At 48.7% G+C, this 13,678-nt stretch overlaps 1 protein-coding gene across 1 annotated transcript in view; it reads right to left on the bottom strand.

Annotated features, from left to right (window-relative positions):
* The window catches only part of LOC101174974 (immunoglobulin superfamily member 8-like), a 35,504-nt gene extending 24,122 nt beyond the window's left edge, over positions 1 to 11,382 (bottom strand). The window contains exons 1-4 of the mRNA XM_011493217.3: positions 10,756 to 11,382; positions 7,075 to 7,187; positions 6,737 to 6,992; positions 5,613 to 6,017 (exon numbers count right to left, since the gene is read on the bottom strand). Coding sequence (XP_011491519.1) covers positions 5,613 to 6,017; positions 6,737 to 6,992; positions 7,075 to 7,187; positions 10,756 to 10,807 — 826 coding nt within the window. The 5' untranslated portion in view covers positions 10,808 to 11,382. The remainder of the gene's footprint in view (positions 1 to 5,612; positions 6,018 to 6,736; positions 6,993 to 7,074; positions 7,188 to 10,755) is intronic.
* Between the last annotated feature and the right edge of the window lie 2,296 nt (positions 11,383 to 13,678).

Raw genomic sequence — 13,678 nt, forward strand, 5'->3', positions numbered from 1 at the left:
AAGAGGATCTAGTTTGTCCACAAAAAGAGCATTTCCTGTGTTTACTGAGGCCAAAGCCTCAGAAGACGCATCTCTGAGGAGAACCTCTGCTGAATGAGGAACATTTACCTGAAGGTTCTTCTGTTTTCAGCTTTGACCTATCTAGTATTTATTTGAAACATTTATGTTTAGTTTCATTCTGAAGATGTGGATTGTGGGTAATGGAGGTTCTTCTAACTTTAGGTTCCAACATTTCCTCTCCACTGCAGTCAGGATCAGGTCTGCAGGAAGACGTTCTTACCTGATTCTAGTAGGAAAGAGTCCACAAAGACGAGGTTCCCATTGTTCTTCTCTGCACAGAAGTAAGACCTGCAGTCGTCTACATTGACGTTCTTGATCTCCAGACGGGTTTCCACCATGAAATATTTGGATTTAAAGTCCAGAGAGTAGTATTCAGATGTTTTAGGATGATAAAGTCGTCCTATTCCTGCTCTGATCTGACCGTAGATCTCTACAAACCAGAAGATGTCTCTGTTCCTGATGGAGCAGTTTAAGGAGACGTCTGTACCCAACTCTGCTCTGACCTTCGTCACATTCATTCCTTCAGCTCTGACCATCAACATCATCACCACCATCATCATCCTCAGCTCCATTATCCGGTTATCTCCGCTGTCAGCGTCAGATGAAGCTCGTCTTCCTGTTCCTCTGACTGATGACTGTTCAGTTGCTGTCAAACCACAGACCAGCAGAGGAAGGAAACCAAACTTTCAGCGTGGAGACGATTTTCTGACTTCAGCTGATTCTCCTCTGATGGATTCCTGTGAGGAAGAGGCAGAGCAGCTGTGATGAAGACCTGGACACATGTGTGCAGAACCACAGCAGAACCACAGCAGAACCTTAGGTCCTCCTGCAGTCAGCTCTGAGTCTGGTTCTCTGCAGGGTCTCTGGCTGGACTAAAGCTGGACCGAACACGCCTGGCGGTGGAGGCCCGCGGTCAACGCCTCTGATCTGTGGAGCTGCCTTCAGAGCACCTGAGTCAGCGGTGACGGACCTCATGGAGACGTTTGACAGCCTCCAGAGGAGTGCGTTCAGCACCTGAGCCCCTCCTGCCAGGTGAAGGAGGTCTTCCATGCCGTAGTCCTGGACAGTTGGTCTCACTGAGTCCTCTAGTCTCAGGACGTCCAGCTGCTTTCAGACATGCTGCTGATGACATGATGAGCTTATAACCAGAGACTCAAACCCCTCTGCTGTATCCTGCTCCAGGTCACTGTGGCTGATGGAGACACAACATGGAGGCTCTGTGGATGAGGCTAACAGATACATCAGCCCCCCCCCCCATCACCTGGAGCCTCTTAACATGGTCTTCATTCAGCTGAGTGGACTAGGTAACCCCAGTCTGTGTTCTGTCTCACCTCTGGGTGTAGGGTCTGTTCCAGGTTGGCCATTGCTGTGTGTGTGTGTGGGGGGGGGGGGGGGCGTTTTCTTCAATCAGGTTTCTGTTTGAGGAGCTGGAAGCTGTTTTCTTCTTTCATTTAGATCCAAACATTCAGGGTTTATTGTCTCATGTCCACTATCATCTCCTTTGTCTTGTCTGTGTTGAGGGGGGGTGGGGTTGTTGTCCTCACACCATGTCACCAGACTGGCCCCCTCCCTCCTGTAGGCCGCTCTGCCCCCGCCAGTGATGCGTCCTATCACAGCGGTGTCGTCAGCGAACTTCAGGATGATGTTGTCCTTGTGAGAGGCCACACAGTGGTGGGTGGACAGGGTGTAGAGGATGGGGCTGAGGACACAGCCCTGGGGGGTGCCAGTGTTTGTGATGATGCTGGCTGAGGTCCTGTTCCCTATTCTGACAGACTGAGGCCTCCCAGTCAGGAAGTCCAGGAGCCGGTCACAGATGATGGGATGTATTCCAAGGGAGAAAAGTTTGTGGGGAACGACCGTGTTGAAGGCAGAACTGGAGTCAAAGAGCATCCTGATGTAGGAGTCTTTATTCTCCAGGTGTGACAGGGAGGTGTGCAGTGCTGCAGCGATGGCGTCTGAGGTGGACCTGTTGGGCCGGTATGCGTACTGCAGGGGGGGGTCTAGTGTGTCTGGAATGCTGCTCTGGATGTGGGTCAGCATCACTCTCTCAAAGCACTTCATAATGATCGGAGTGAGTGCTACTGGCCTGTAGTCATTCAGGCAGGTGGGAGGGCTCTTCTTGGGGAGGGGGACAATGGTTGTGGTCTTGAAGCAGGTGGGGGTGGTTCTCTGGCTGAGGGACAGGTTGAAGATGGAGGTGAGAACGTCTGTCAGCTCGTTAGCAGCTCTGAGGGCTCGTCCAGGAATGTTGTCCGGTCCTGTCGCCTTGCGGGTGTTGACCCTCCTCAGGGCTTTGGTTACCTGGGCTGATGAGACGACTGGTGGGGGTGAGGGGGGTGTAATGGTGCAAGAGTGTATTGGTTCCTCTGTGCGGGGGGGCGTCTCAAAGCGGGTGTAGAAAGCATTGTACTGTCTGCAGCACTGATGGTGCTGATGGTGCCTCTGTAGTCTGTGGTGTGCTGCAGCCCCCCCCCCCCCCCCCCCCATGCAGCCAGAGTCAGCAGTAGAACAGACGCCATCCAGAGTGGCTGCAGTGTGTACTTATATTCCCTCAGAGTCTGAGTAGATTGTTGTCAGGGAGAACATTTAAAACTAAAAGTTGGTTCTGAAGAGCTTGTATTTTTAGAGCAGCTTCCTGGTTTGGGGGGCTGTGGGGGAGTTATGGCTCTATCCCAAACTGTTGTTTTTGCCCTTTGGTAGCCACCACTGTTGTTCCTCTGGCTGCTCACACATCCACCTGTCTGCAGCAGGTTTTACCACAGACCCACATGCTCAGTTACATAAAGTTGGTCAGCTGGAACGTTAAAGGTCTAAACCCCCCCATTAGGAGAAGAACGGCTTTTCTCATCCTAAACAACTTAAAGCAGACGCAGCTTTCCTGCAGAAAGTCATGTACGTAGTTCAGACACTGAACGTCTAACACAGGGGCCCCCAAGCTACGACCCGGGGGCCGGATCCGGCCCGCCCACCCATCTGACCCGGCCCCCTGAACGATACCAGAGAGAACCTTTTTTTTCTCCTTTCTTTTGCATTATTATTGTTTTTAGCTTGGCCATCAAGACTCACAGAAGCAGTGGCACGGTCACTCCTGGCCCCCCCACTAGCCGCTATAGACTGTGGTAGCATCAGTTATGCATTTCATCCCAAATGCACAGCCCCACCCCCTCCCCTCCCCTCCCTGCTGCCTTTGCGTGTGCAGACATCTAAAGCCAAAGACGAGCTGCTGGAAGCAGAACAGAATCAGACGGTGAGGATGACTTTGGTTCGGGGTTCTTCCTCGTTGGACCCTCAGAGCCTCCAGAGCGGGTTAAACCAAAGAACCAGGCTCAGTTCTTCAAGAGCAACTTTCTTTATTATTTTCTCCTTGACTCCAAAACAGCGACTGACCGGACGTGAACGCCCTCCACACCCTTACACGCGCCCCCCCTTCCTGCATCGAGCTAGCACTGGTTTCAGCACACATAGTACACCCCCCCCCACTGCATTTCTTTTCCCACCTGTTAAACATTTCCTGTGGGTCTTTTAACAATCTGTTTACTTTAGATCACCTGATCTGTATTGTGGACAATTACAAACACACCGCATCACCAGCGGTGGTGGATGTGGGATGACAATTTACTGTAGACGTCCGTGGGCCTGTCATATTTGATGACTCTTTGTTGTGTTACTGCAGCATGTTCATGTGTTTCTGTCATGTTACCTAAAGTTATTAGTTGATGCTTGTGTCTGTCAATTTTCAGAGAATGAAGAGAAATTCAACATATATTCTTATTTTAAGAAGAAAAGTCCAGCAGAAGGAGGGAAAGAGATGGTAGGGGAGAGACAGAGGAGTAGTGAGGAGGAGGAAGATGAGACCGAGCAGCATGAATGACCGAAGAGAATGAGGAAGACAAACTCATAAATATCTGTCAGTCAAGAGCTGAACACCCCAAGCAGACACACCAAAGCATGAAATATAAATACAACCATCAAAATATAGCAGTACACATTTAACTTCCTGTTGGTTTTCTAAAGGCTGATTTATATGTTTTAATAGAATGAACTTTTAAAACATAGCTCATGGTTTCTGTGTGCCACCCCAAGATTTATTGTGGCCCCCTACCGGCCCCCCCCTGAAACATTTCTGGAGGTGCCACTGTTGTGGAAGCATCAATAAAGCTCTCCCATAAAGATTTCCCCCTTGTGGGATAAATAAAGTTATCTTATGTAATCTTATTTGAATAATTGAACTTTGCCCCAGTCATAGAACCTGACCCCCCCCCCCCCCCCCATCAAAACAGAAAAATGACAAAAATGTTAGTTAAGGGAAACACTGATCCAGAATGCAAGTATTTAAGATAGGAAGTTGATCAGAGTCTAGCCTCCTGAAAACCTCTGGATTATAAGGAAAGAACGGAAAAACCTTCAGAGTCTGAGTCATTTCAGAGATTCTGCTCTACAACTGAGATTTCATGTTTATTTCTGTCAACAACCAGACATTTATTTGGTCTAAAATACTGTTACTAAATATTTCCTGACGTTTTATGTAAAGAACCCAGAGAGGGTTTTATGTTTTTTCCTGATTTCATAAAGAGTCCCATTATATATTTGCTGATTATCATATTTTTTTTTGGGTGAAGAACCCAGAGAGGCTTATTTATTATCAGATTGGGTTATTAATGTTTGGTTATGTATGGCTTTCAGTTTACATTTTTGCCCCCCTGAGACTGTTAGACTTTTTCTGTTTCTGACTGACCCCGGCCCCCGATCAGAAAATGGAAAGTCGTGTGGCCCTCACTGGAAAAACTTTGGGGACCCCTGATCTATGCAGTCTGGCTAATCTCCAGGCTCTGATGGGTTTCCAACAGAAATGTCTGCAAAGTTCTCATCCTTATGTCTTGTGCTGTCTGACTCTTCCAGGGTGGGGTCTCTCCCCAAGTCCTTTCCTGAGGCCTGTTTTACCCTCATTGCTAAAAGAGGTAAAGACCCAGCTGACTGCTCTTCCAGACCACTCTCCCTCTTTGGTACAGACACCAGCATTTTGTCTCATACTGTAGGTTGGAGGATATCCTCCCTATAATCATCTCCAAGGATCAAACAGGCTTTATTAAACTCAGGCCTCCATATTTTAATATACGCCGGCTACTTGACATGAGACTGGATGAGTGCATCTGCATTGACAGACCTGTTGTTGTCTGCCTCTAGATACATGAGGTTCAGCCCGGCTAAAATACTATTAAAACCTAGGATCTCTCATGGATCTCATTGTTCTTCCTTTGCCAGTATCCAGACTCCCCTTTGCTAATTAATATTTCAGTTGTCTGTGCTTTTGTTGTCCACCTATTGACAACCACTGATTTCACGTACAGAGCATCAAATCCAGCAGAGCTGCCGTCCATTTCTACGTCAGATGGTGACCTTCCTCATCTACGTCTACTTAAAGCTAAGACCTACCGATTGGCTCTGCCTGCAGCAACAGAGGACCTCTCAGGTCACCTCTAACCTCCCTAGGAGGCGGAGCTTCAGCTGAGCGTGTGGAACAGTTAAGGTGAGATGAAGAGCGGCCTTCTCACCTGTGGGGGTGACCGTGACCCGCCCCATCTCAGTCACGCTCTGCACGATTTGGACCCACTTCCTGTTCTCGCTGGTCCACTCGGTGCCGGTGCATCCGTACACGCCGCTGTCAGACGCCATCGCTCTGGAGATGACCAGCTGAAAGACGCCGTTCCTGCCAGGAAGTAAGCGTATGCCCCCGTCCAAGAATCTCTGAGCCACGCCCACTCCCACCGTCACTCCCTCCCCAGGACCAAAGGTGAGGAGCTCCTCGGGGGAGGCGGCCTTCTTCACAGACCAGCTGACGGACAGGTAGGTGGAGTGGGTCAGGTCCCGGGTGACGTTGCAGGCCAGGACCAGGTCACCTCCCTCTGGAACCACTGGAGGCGGGGCTTGAGGAGAGACCTTCAGGGACTTGGGGATGACTGACAGGAGAAGAACAGGAAGTGAGGATCTGGTTAAAGACAAACGGACGACAAAAACAATCCTCCTGCCTCCTGAGGCCTGGTCACATGACGGCGTGAGGGTTGACCTGTGCGCAGGTGTGTGGTTAGTGCAGTGTTCTTCTAACAGTCAGGATGCAGTGAGGAGCGTGCATGTGTCACGTGAACAGCACTAACGGCGCCTCGTTCAGTCTGCAGGATTTATGACACGCCTGCGTCTCACCTTCCTCCCTGTTACGTGTCGGACACTGCAGGCATGTGCCGCCTGTTTCAGAGCCCGCCCCACGCTGGTTCTTGAATCTGTGGTTAGCTCTTAGGGATCACACTGTACAGGCAGGGAGGGGCTTCTTCACTCTCTGTCCTTCTACAGTTTAGCAGTGCGTGTCCGACCACCAGAGCTAGAAGAGTTTGGTGAGAAACGTCTGAGCGTGTAAATCTGGTGCAACTGAACATTCTCAGCTCTACTCCCATGAAGGAAAGACTGGGCGTCGTAGAATTCCTGTCTGTCGGAGGGACGCTCCGCTTTGTCGGTCTGTCAGTTTTAGGCTGCTTTCTCACCACAGATGAATCCGTCCACCCTGATCAAATGTGATCAACAACTGCTGCTAACCAGGACTCCAACCACCAGGAAGGAGTTCTCACAAACAGAGGGTTCAGAGGTCATGGTGTTGGCCCCTCCCACCGCTCCGACAGCCTCCTACCTGTCAGGATCACCTGAGCCTCGTAGTTCCCGGAGGTCACTGAGTCTGTGCTGGGCGTCCTGCACCAGTAGGTCCCAGAGTCCTGCGCCGTCACCGCTTTGACCCTCAGCTCCACCGCGTTATCCTGCAGCCGCTGTATCGTGATGTCGCTGGACGCCACGCGGCTTCTGAGAGCGGCGTCCGTGAAGTCGCTCTCCATGGTGGAGATGATGTTGATCCGACGTTTATCCTCTTTGGACATGATCCAGACGAACTCCTGAGGGGGGAGAGGAGGGATCAACCATCAGTGGAAGCAGTGGGGGGCGGGGCTTAAAGGCGTGCTGTGATGTCATCCTCACCTGCTCACGAGGTCCATCGTATTGCGTGACATCACACCTGATGGAGACCGGCTCACCTTCCACTCTGACCAACGGACCAGGAGGCACTTTGACGATCCGGGCCTGACTCTGACCTTTGGGGACCAAGAGATCATCATCATCATCATCATCATCATCATCATCATCACCATCACCATCATCATCATCATCATCGTCACCATCATCACAGGTGAACGTAAACAGGAGGAAGAATGTTCACGTTGGGCCAAACTCCCATCACAGAGGACTCATTACTGTAGAGTATTATGGGATGCTTCCTCCTGCCTCAGCAGCTTCCACTGACCCGTCCATCTGACTTTGGACTCGTCCTTCATCCTCATAACAGAGTCCAGGTCTGATGTGCTGAGAAGGTTTGGTCCAACGGGACTCTGGAACGTCAGACCTGAACCCAGACCTGGAGCCAGACCTGGAACCAGACCTAAACCCAGACCTGGAACCAGACCTGAACCCAGACCTGGAACCAGACCTGGAACCAGACCTGGAACCAGACCTGAACCCAGACCTGAACCCAGACCTGGAACCAGACCTGGAACCAGACCTGGAACCAGACCTAAACCCAGACCTGGAACCAGACCTGAACCCAGACCTGGAACCAGACCTGGAACCAGACCTGGAACCAGACCTAAACCCAGACCTGGAACCAGACCTGGAACCAGACCTGAACCCAGACCTGGAACCAGACCTGGAACCAGACCTGAACCCAGACCTGGAACCAGACCTGGAACCAGACCTGAACCCAGACCTGGAACCCAGACCTGGAACCCAGACCTGGAACCAGACCTGGAACCAGACCTGGAACCAGACCTAAACCCAGACCTAAACCAGACCTGGAACCAGACCTGGAACCAGACCTGAACCCAGACCTGAACCCAGACCTGAACCCAGACCTGGAACCAGACCTGGGACCAGACCTGGAACCAGACCTGGAACCAGACCTGGAACCCAGACCTGGAACCCAGACCTGGAACCCAGACCTGGAACCAGACCTGGAACCAGACCTGGAACCCAGACCTGAACCCAGACCTGGAACCAGACCTGGAACCAGACCTGAACCCAGACCTGGAACCAGACCTGAACCCAGACCTGAACCCAGACCTGGAGCCAGACCTGAACCCAGACCTGGTTCGACCTTAAAAAGACCTGAGTGATCCGTCAGCAGGCCAGCTGGGATCTGGGTCGGCCTGTTGGGTGGAGGGTTTCTCCTGCAGAAGGTCAAGGCCTAAGCGGCTGACCGTCACGTTCAGGGTTTGATTTCCTCGTGTCAGACGAGACGCTTTGCAGAGCAGCCATCAGACCACAGCCGCCGTCTTTTTTAAAGCGTCTGCGACTCTTTCTGACCACTTCCTGAAGTTAATTCAGTCCAAAGCAGAAGGTCTGGAACCAGGAGCGTCCAAAGCCTGGGCCTTATATGCAGTTATAAGATTGCATCAGTGAACAGGTCAAATATTAAAGGACACTTCCACACATTTCATGCTGCATTTGCATTGAAGTGTCCTGTGGGGACAGCAGAAATAAAGCCTGTCAGGATCATGTCCAGACTGAAGCTAGCCAGCAGCAACTCTTTAAAACAGATAAAGACACGCCTCTGTCTGCTAGAACTGTTCACGATCAGACCATCCTGATGTCAATCAGACTGAGGCCACACAAGTCAAGGACATCAATTCATCAACAGACATAAACAGTTTTTCTCTCTCTCTCTGGACGAGTCAACAGACGTGATCAATTGATCCCAGTTCAGTGTGATTACCAGGTATGTTGTCTGTGACACTACATGAGGAAAGTCTCTGTTTTCCTCTGAAAGGGACAACAAGAGGGAAGGATGTCTTTAAATCCTTCATGAGTTTGCTAAAGAATAGAATCTACCGATGGATGAACTTGTTGGATGTGCGCTGATGGATCCATGCATGGTGGGGAACAACAGAGGATTCATCACGTCTCTTTGTGAACATGAAAAGAGATTCGTCCTCAGTTTCACTGCATCCGTCATCAGGAGGCGCTTTGTGCTCAGATGTGTGGCGAGCAGCTTGGCGAGGTGATGTCACTGATCGTTTGGGTGGTCAACTTTATTGTTGCCAGAGCTTTGAATGATGGCCAGTTTAAAGCTCTGCTGGATGAAGGTGGGAGGAGTTATCCTGGTCTGCTTTGGTTGTCAAGGGGGGAGGTGCTCAGCTGTTTGCTGATTGTCTGAGTGAAATCTGGCCTTTTCTTGAAATGAAACATGTCCAGCATCCTGAGTTATCTGACACTGAGTGGCTCCTGAAGTTCTATTATCGTGGACATGACTGGACATCTAAACCAGCTGAATGTGAAAATGCAAGGCCTAGGAAATACCATCTCATCCCTGCAACAACAGGGTTTGCATGGAAAACAGGCTGGACTACAGCACAGACTTGAGATTTAGAGCTACAAGCTGCTGACCTGAAGGCCTCAGACTTGTGGGTGAATAAGTTCAAGTCACTGAATGAAGATGTGGAAAGACTTGAAGGACAGAAGCAGAGCTGGAGAGTCAACACAAGTGAAATGAAAGAACTTCAACCTGCAGACCAGCTGATTGTTAGAACTTAGAACATGCTGTCCGTCACTCATTGAAGTGTCGCTGTACTGACGTCTGCATGTCAGCAGTCTTTCTCACATCTACAGAACATTCAGTGGTCCAATGACATTATCGGACTACTTCCATGCAATAGGGATGTAGAAAGTAGCATAGATATGAGAATCAAACAAAGAAAAGCCCAAATATTTGAAACAAATGCTGGACTTTCTCACTTTTTAATCTTTTCAGAGGTGCTGGGCCACGCCCCAAACAAAGAAGAACATCCCAACGTACCTGTGTGCGTGGGTTGCCATGTCTTCTACTGGTATCAATTCATACCTGCATGCATTGTACTATTGTATTTGTTCACACAGGTAGGAGGCGGTGGCCATAACATCACCTGGTGTGTTAAATCACTTTGTTTCATTTCACAGACTGGGCACAGACAAAAGGTGGCATTTTTATGATGGACTACAGGAAAGAAGGCTGGACGAGGAGACATCACAATCTCAACATACAAAAGAAACTGGGAAACAGGTATCAGATTGGACACATAGTTATGGTCACGGTTAGCATGTGACCCTGACCTAGGTTTTGGTTTTTTGTTCAATGTTTCTTGGTTTGTTTCCTGATTTACTTTAAACTTCCTGTTTTGGTGTTTAGCTTCAAGTTGTCCTTCCATTGTCCCTATTATCCTTAAATTACATCAAATCAGAAATTGTGTTTAACGGATTCTTCAGGATCTAAATCAGAATTGAATCCAGGTTTGAGCAGTCCAGGTCCAGCGGTTTTTGAACAGGACCCGGTTCTAAGTGACCTTAGTGCACTGGTGAATCAGAAGCCAACTTCAGTGTCGTTCCTGATCTAAAGAATGGTTTGTGGGAATATTTGAGCTTTTCTAAAGCCGTTCTTTAAATCGGCCTGACTCTGCTGACACGTTTTAGCTTCATATTTTTGATTTTCCCTGTGAACCGCGGTGCAGACCGGCAGCAGGTGGACGCAGCTAGCCGCTGGGATTTCTGACATAAAGTTTAAAAATACCATTCAAATAGTTTTTGTCATAAATCCTAATGATGCTGAATTCTTTAGGAGCTGGAGCAGCCGCTTACCCACACAGAGGAGAGCCGCCAGCAGCGCCAGCGCACGCACGCGCCTCTCCATGTTCCCGGGCTCTTCCCTGAAGTCTCCCGCTCCGAATCCACACGTTTCCCGCCGCGGCGGAGGAATCCAGGTGAAGTACCGGAGCAGGTGGAGCGGTCCGGGGAAGGGGGTCTGTTAGCAGGTGTAATTCTTCAGCGCAGGTTTCTACCTTTTGTCCTCCTGCACTGGAAAAATTTGAACAAATGACAGCAGACAGCCACGTCTGACTTCAGTCACTGACTTCTTATTAGCAGCAGTACAAAAAAACCTTTAGCTCTGACATGAGTCAAGTGGAGAGAGAGAAGGAAGGAAGTGAGCATTCTCCTTATATGGACAGGTTGTCTTTGCTCACATGGGTTGTGGGATTGTGTGTTTAAACCGATGTGTCTCACCTCTTTGTGGTGCAGCAGAGGAGGGGAGTGAGTGTGCATGTGAGAGAGTGCATGTAAGAGTGTGGACGCGTTCATGTGCAGTCAGTCGTCAGTTTGGAGTTGAGAAAAAATAATAAAGAAAGTTCCCCTTAAAGAACTGAGACTGTTCTTTTCTTGGTTTGACCCGCTCTGGAGGCTCTGAGGGTCCAAACGGGGACGTGGATCCCAGAGGTAGATCAGGCTTCAACCCTGGAGAGGATCTCCCTTCGTCTTCTGACCACGGTCAGAGACCAAAGTGAGGTTCAACACGTGTGCAGTTACAAGCAGTCATATGTTCATCAACACTCCCACTTGTGAATGACTTGCATTATGTACATTAGCATTGCCATATAAACAAACAACTAGGACGTCACTCAAATGTCAGGCACTTTCACACCAAACACAATCTCTGCAAACCTCATCAACTTCTGTTTGGTGATGGTTTAGTCAGAACATCTGAAACTACGTCTTCTGAGGGGCAGTGATGTCCTCCCATCTCTAATGGTGGACCTGATAAAGTCCACTCGTTGGCATTTCTGTCTGATAAGTGCTATGGTCCCCTGGTTGTCCTCATAAACTAGAGTTTTTATCTACTCATGTGTGTCTATATTGTTGTTCCACAGAAGGACACTCCTGGATTGTCAGGGCCGGGGCCATCTATAAGTGGGTAGGGCTACTGTTGGTTGCTTCTTGGTTTCCTTAGTTTCAATAATCTGTCTAATGCGTCAGTAGCCAGCTGGAGGCCTAGACCCTCACTGCTCTTTCTGAAACAGAGTTGGTTGTTAGCGGTGTCTCTGAGGTTAGGTGAAACATGTTTAACTGTAACCCAGTGCTCGTCGGTGGGATCAGCACAATGTTGATGATTTGTTTACCACAAAACTTAAATCAGGTGTGCAGATGGTCAGATAGATGAGGCTGCCAACAGCCTCACTGTTCTGTTAACACCGGCCATCTCAGGTGCATCCTCAGAATCATTTACCTTCTGGTCACATGAAGTCTCCCTTGTTCTACACGCCTGCATGTCACAGCGGTTCAGGATCTTTACAACATTCCTTTCTTGAGACATTTTTACAAAACCATCAGACTGGCTGAAGTCTACGCCCAGAAAGTCCTTTAATTACATCCTAAACCTGTTTTAATCACAGCAAATAATAATAATTAAAAAAAATTAAATAAAACTTTATTGATCCCACCAGCAGCATCTATAGGTACAGACCCCCCCCCCCCCTTTAGATCCTCGGACCCTCCTGGATGCCTCATCTGTGTTTATGGTTGGGTTAGTTGTCCAGGTGAACACCCAGGTCCTGGAAGGAGTCCATGACCTCCACGTCCTAGTCCTGAGTGATCCTTGGCGGGTCTCAGATTCCTGTCTTCAGTTGTTGAGGGGAACCCTGGACCTCAAGGGTCTGCTGGAGCTGATGGAGCCGTCATCAGGTGGGAGGTGGTCTCTCCTGGACAGGTCTGTCGCACAGGTGAGTCCATAAATCATTTTACTACATTTGATCTGAAACTCAAGTGTGAGAAGAAAAAGCTGATTCATTTATGCAGCAAATGAAATGAGTTCAAGTCCTGGGACACATTTTTAGAGGTGGATTCAAACCACAAAAGAAACGGTTCCAAAAAGTCTGAGCAGTGTGTCATCTGCATAGAAACGTATCCACAACATGGCAGAACCAATACAGGAGAAGCCCAGAATGGAGCCCTGTGGATCTCCACATGTGGTTTCTGTCTGCTCTGAACTGGAGAACCAAAAACAAAGAAAATCTTTGTCTGATCTTTAGTTGAAGAACTTATTGGAACTTGAACAAATGCAGAGAACATTTGAAGGACAAACCATGAAGCGTTTAGAAACATTTCTAAAATGCTGGATTTTTCAGGTTATATAAAAAATGGTAAAGAAATCTGTTTTATTGTCCCGTCCTTACCTTAAAGACAATAGCAAGTCTGACTCCACTTCCTGTTTTGTTCTTGTGATCGTTTGTGGTGTGCAGTTGTTCATCATTGCACTTCAACCATGGACTCACCACAACACTCTCATAGTCACTGCTGAACACAACACAGTGAAACTCTACAGAGTTCTTTGTGTCTTCCGTCTGAAAACACATTTCAAATACATGAACCTAACTAATGTTTACAGAGAACTATAGATGAAGGTGACCTTCAACCCCATAATGTTGTAAAATAAACACAGAATAACAGGAACTCCAGAAAACAATAGTATGTGAGTGGATGTAAATGATGTAAAACTGTCCCTGCCTATTCATTTCCTTAATTATTCTCCAACTTCTTTTCTTGCACCCTTCTGCCCCCCCCTCTAATACCCAACTCCCCCTCTGTCTTCAGTCCGTTCAAAAAAGAAATCCACACAAAAGCAAATAAAGTTTCTTCTGAGATACAGAAAGGGTTTATCCAAATAAACTGTATGTGTGTCTGATGCTACACCACTCCTATAGTTACATCTGCTGTGAACTGCAGGTTCAGC

This window comes from Oryzias latipes, chromosome 2 (assembly GCF_002234675.1).
Source record: "Oryzias latipes chromosome 2, ASM223467v1".
Classification (NCBI taxonomy): Eukaryota; Metazoa; Chordata; class Actinopteri; order Beloniformes; family Adrianichthyidae; genus Oryzias; species Oryzias latipes.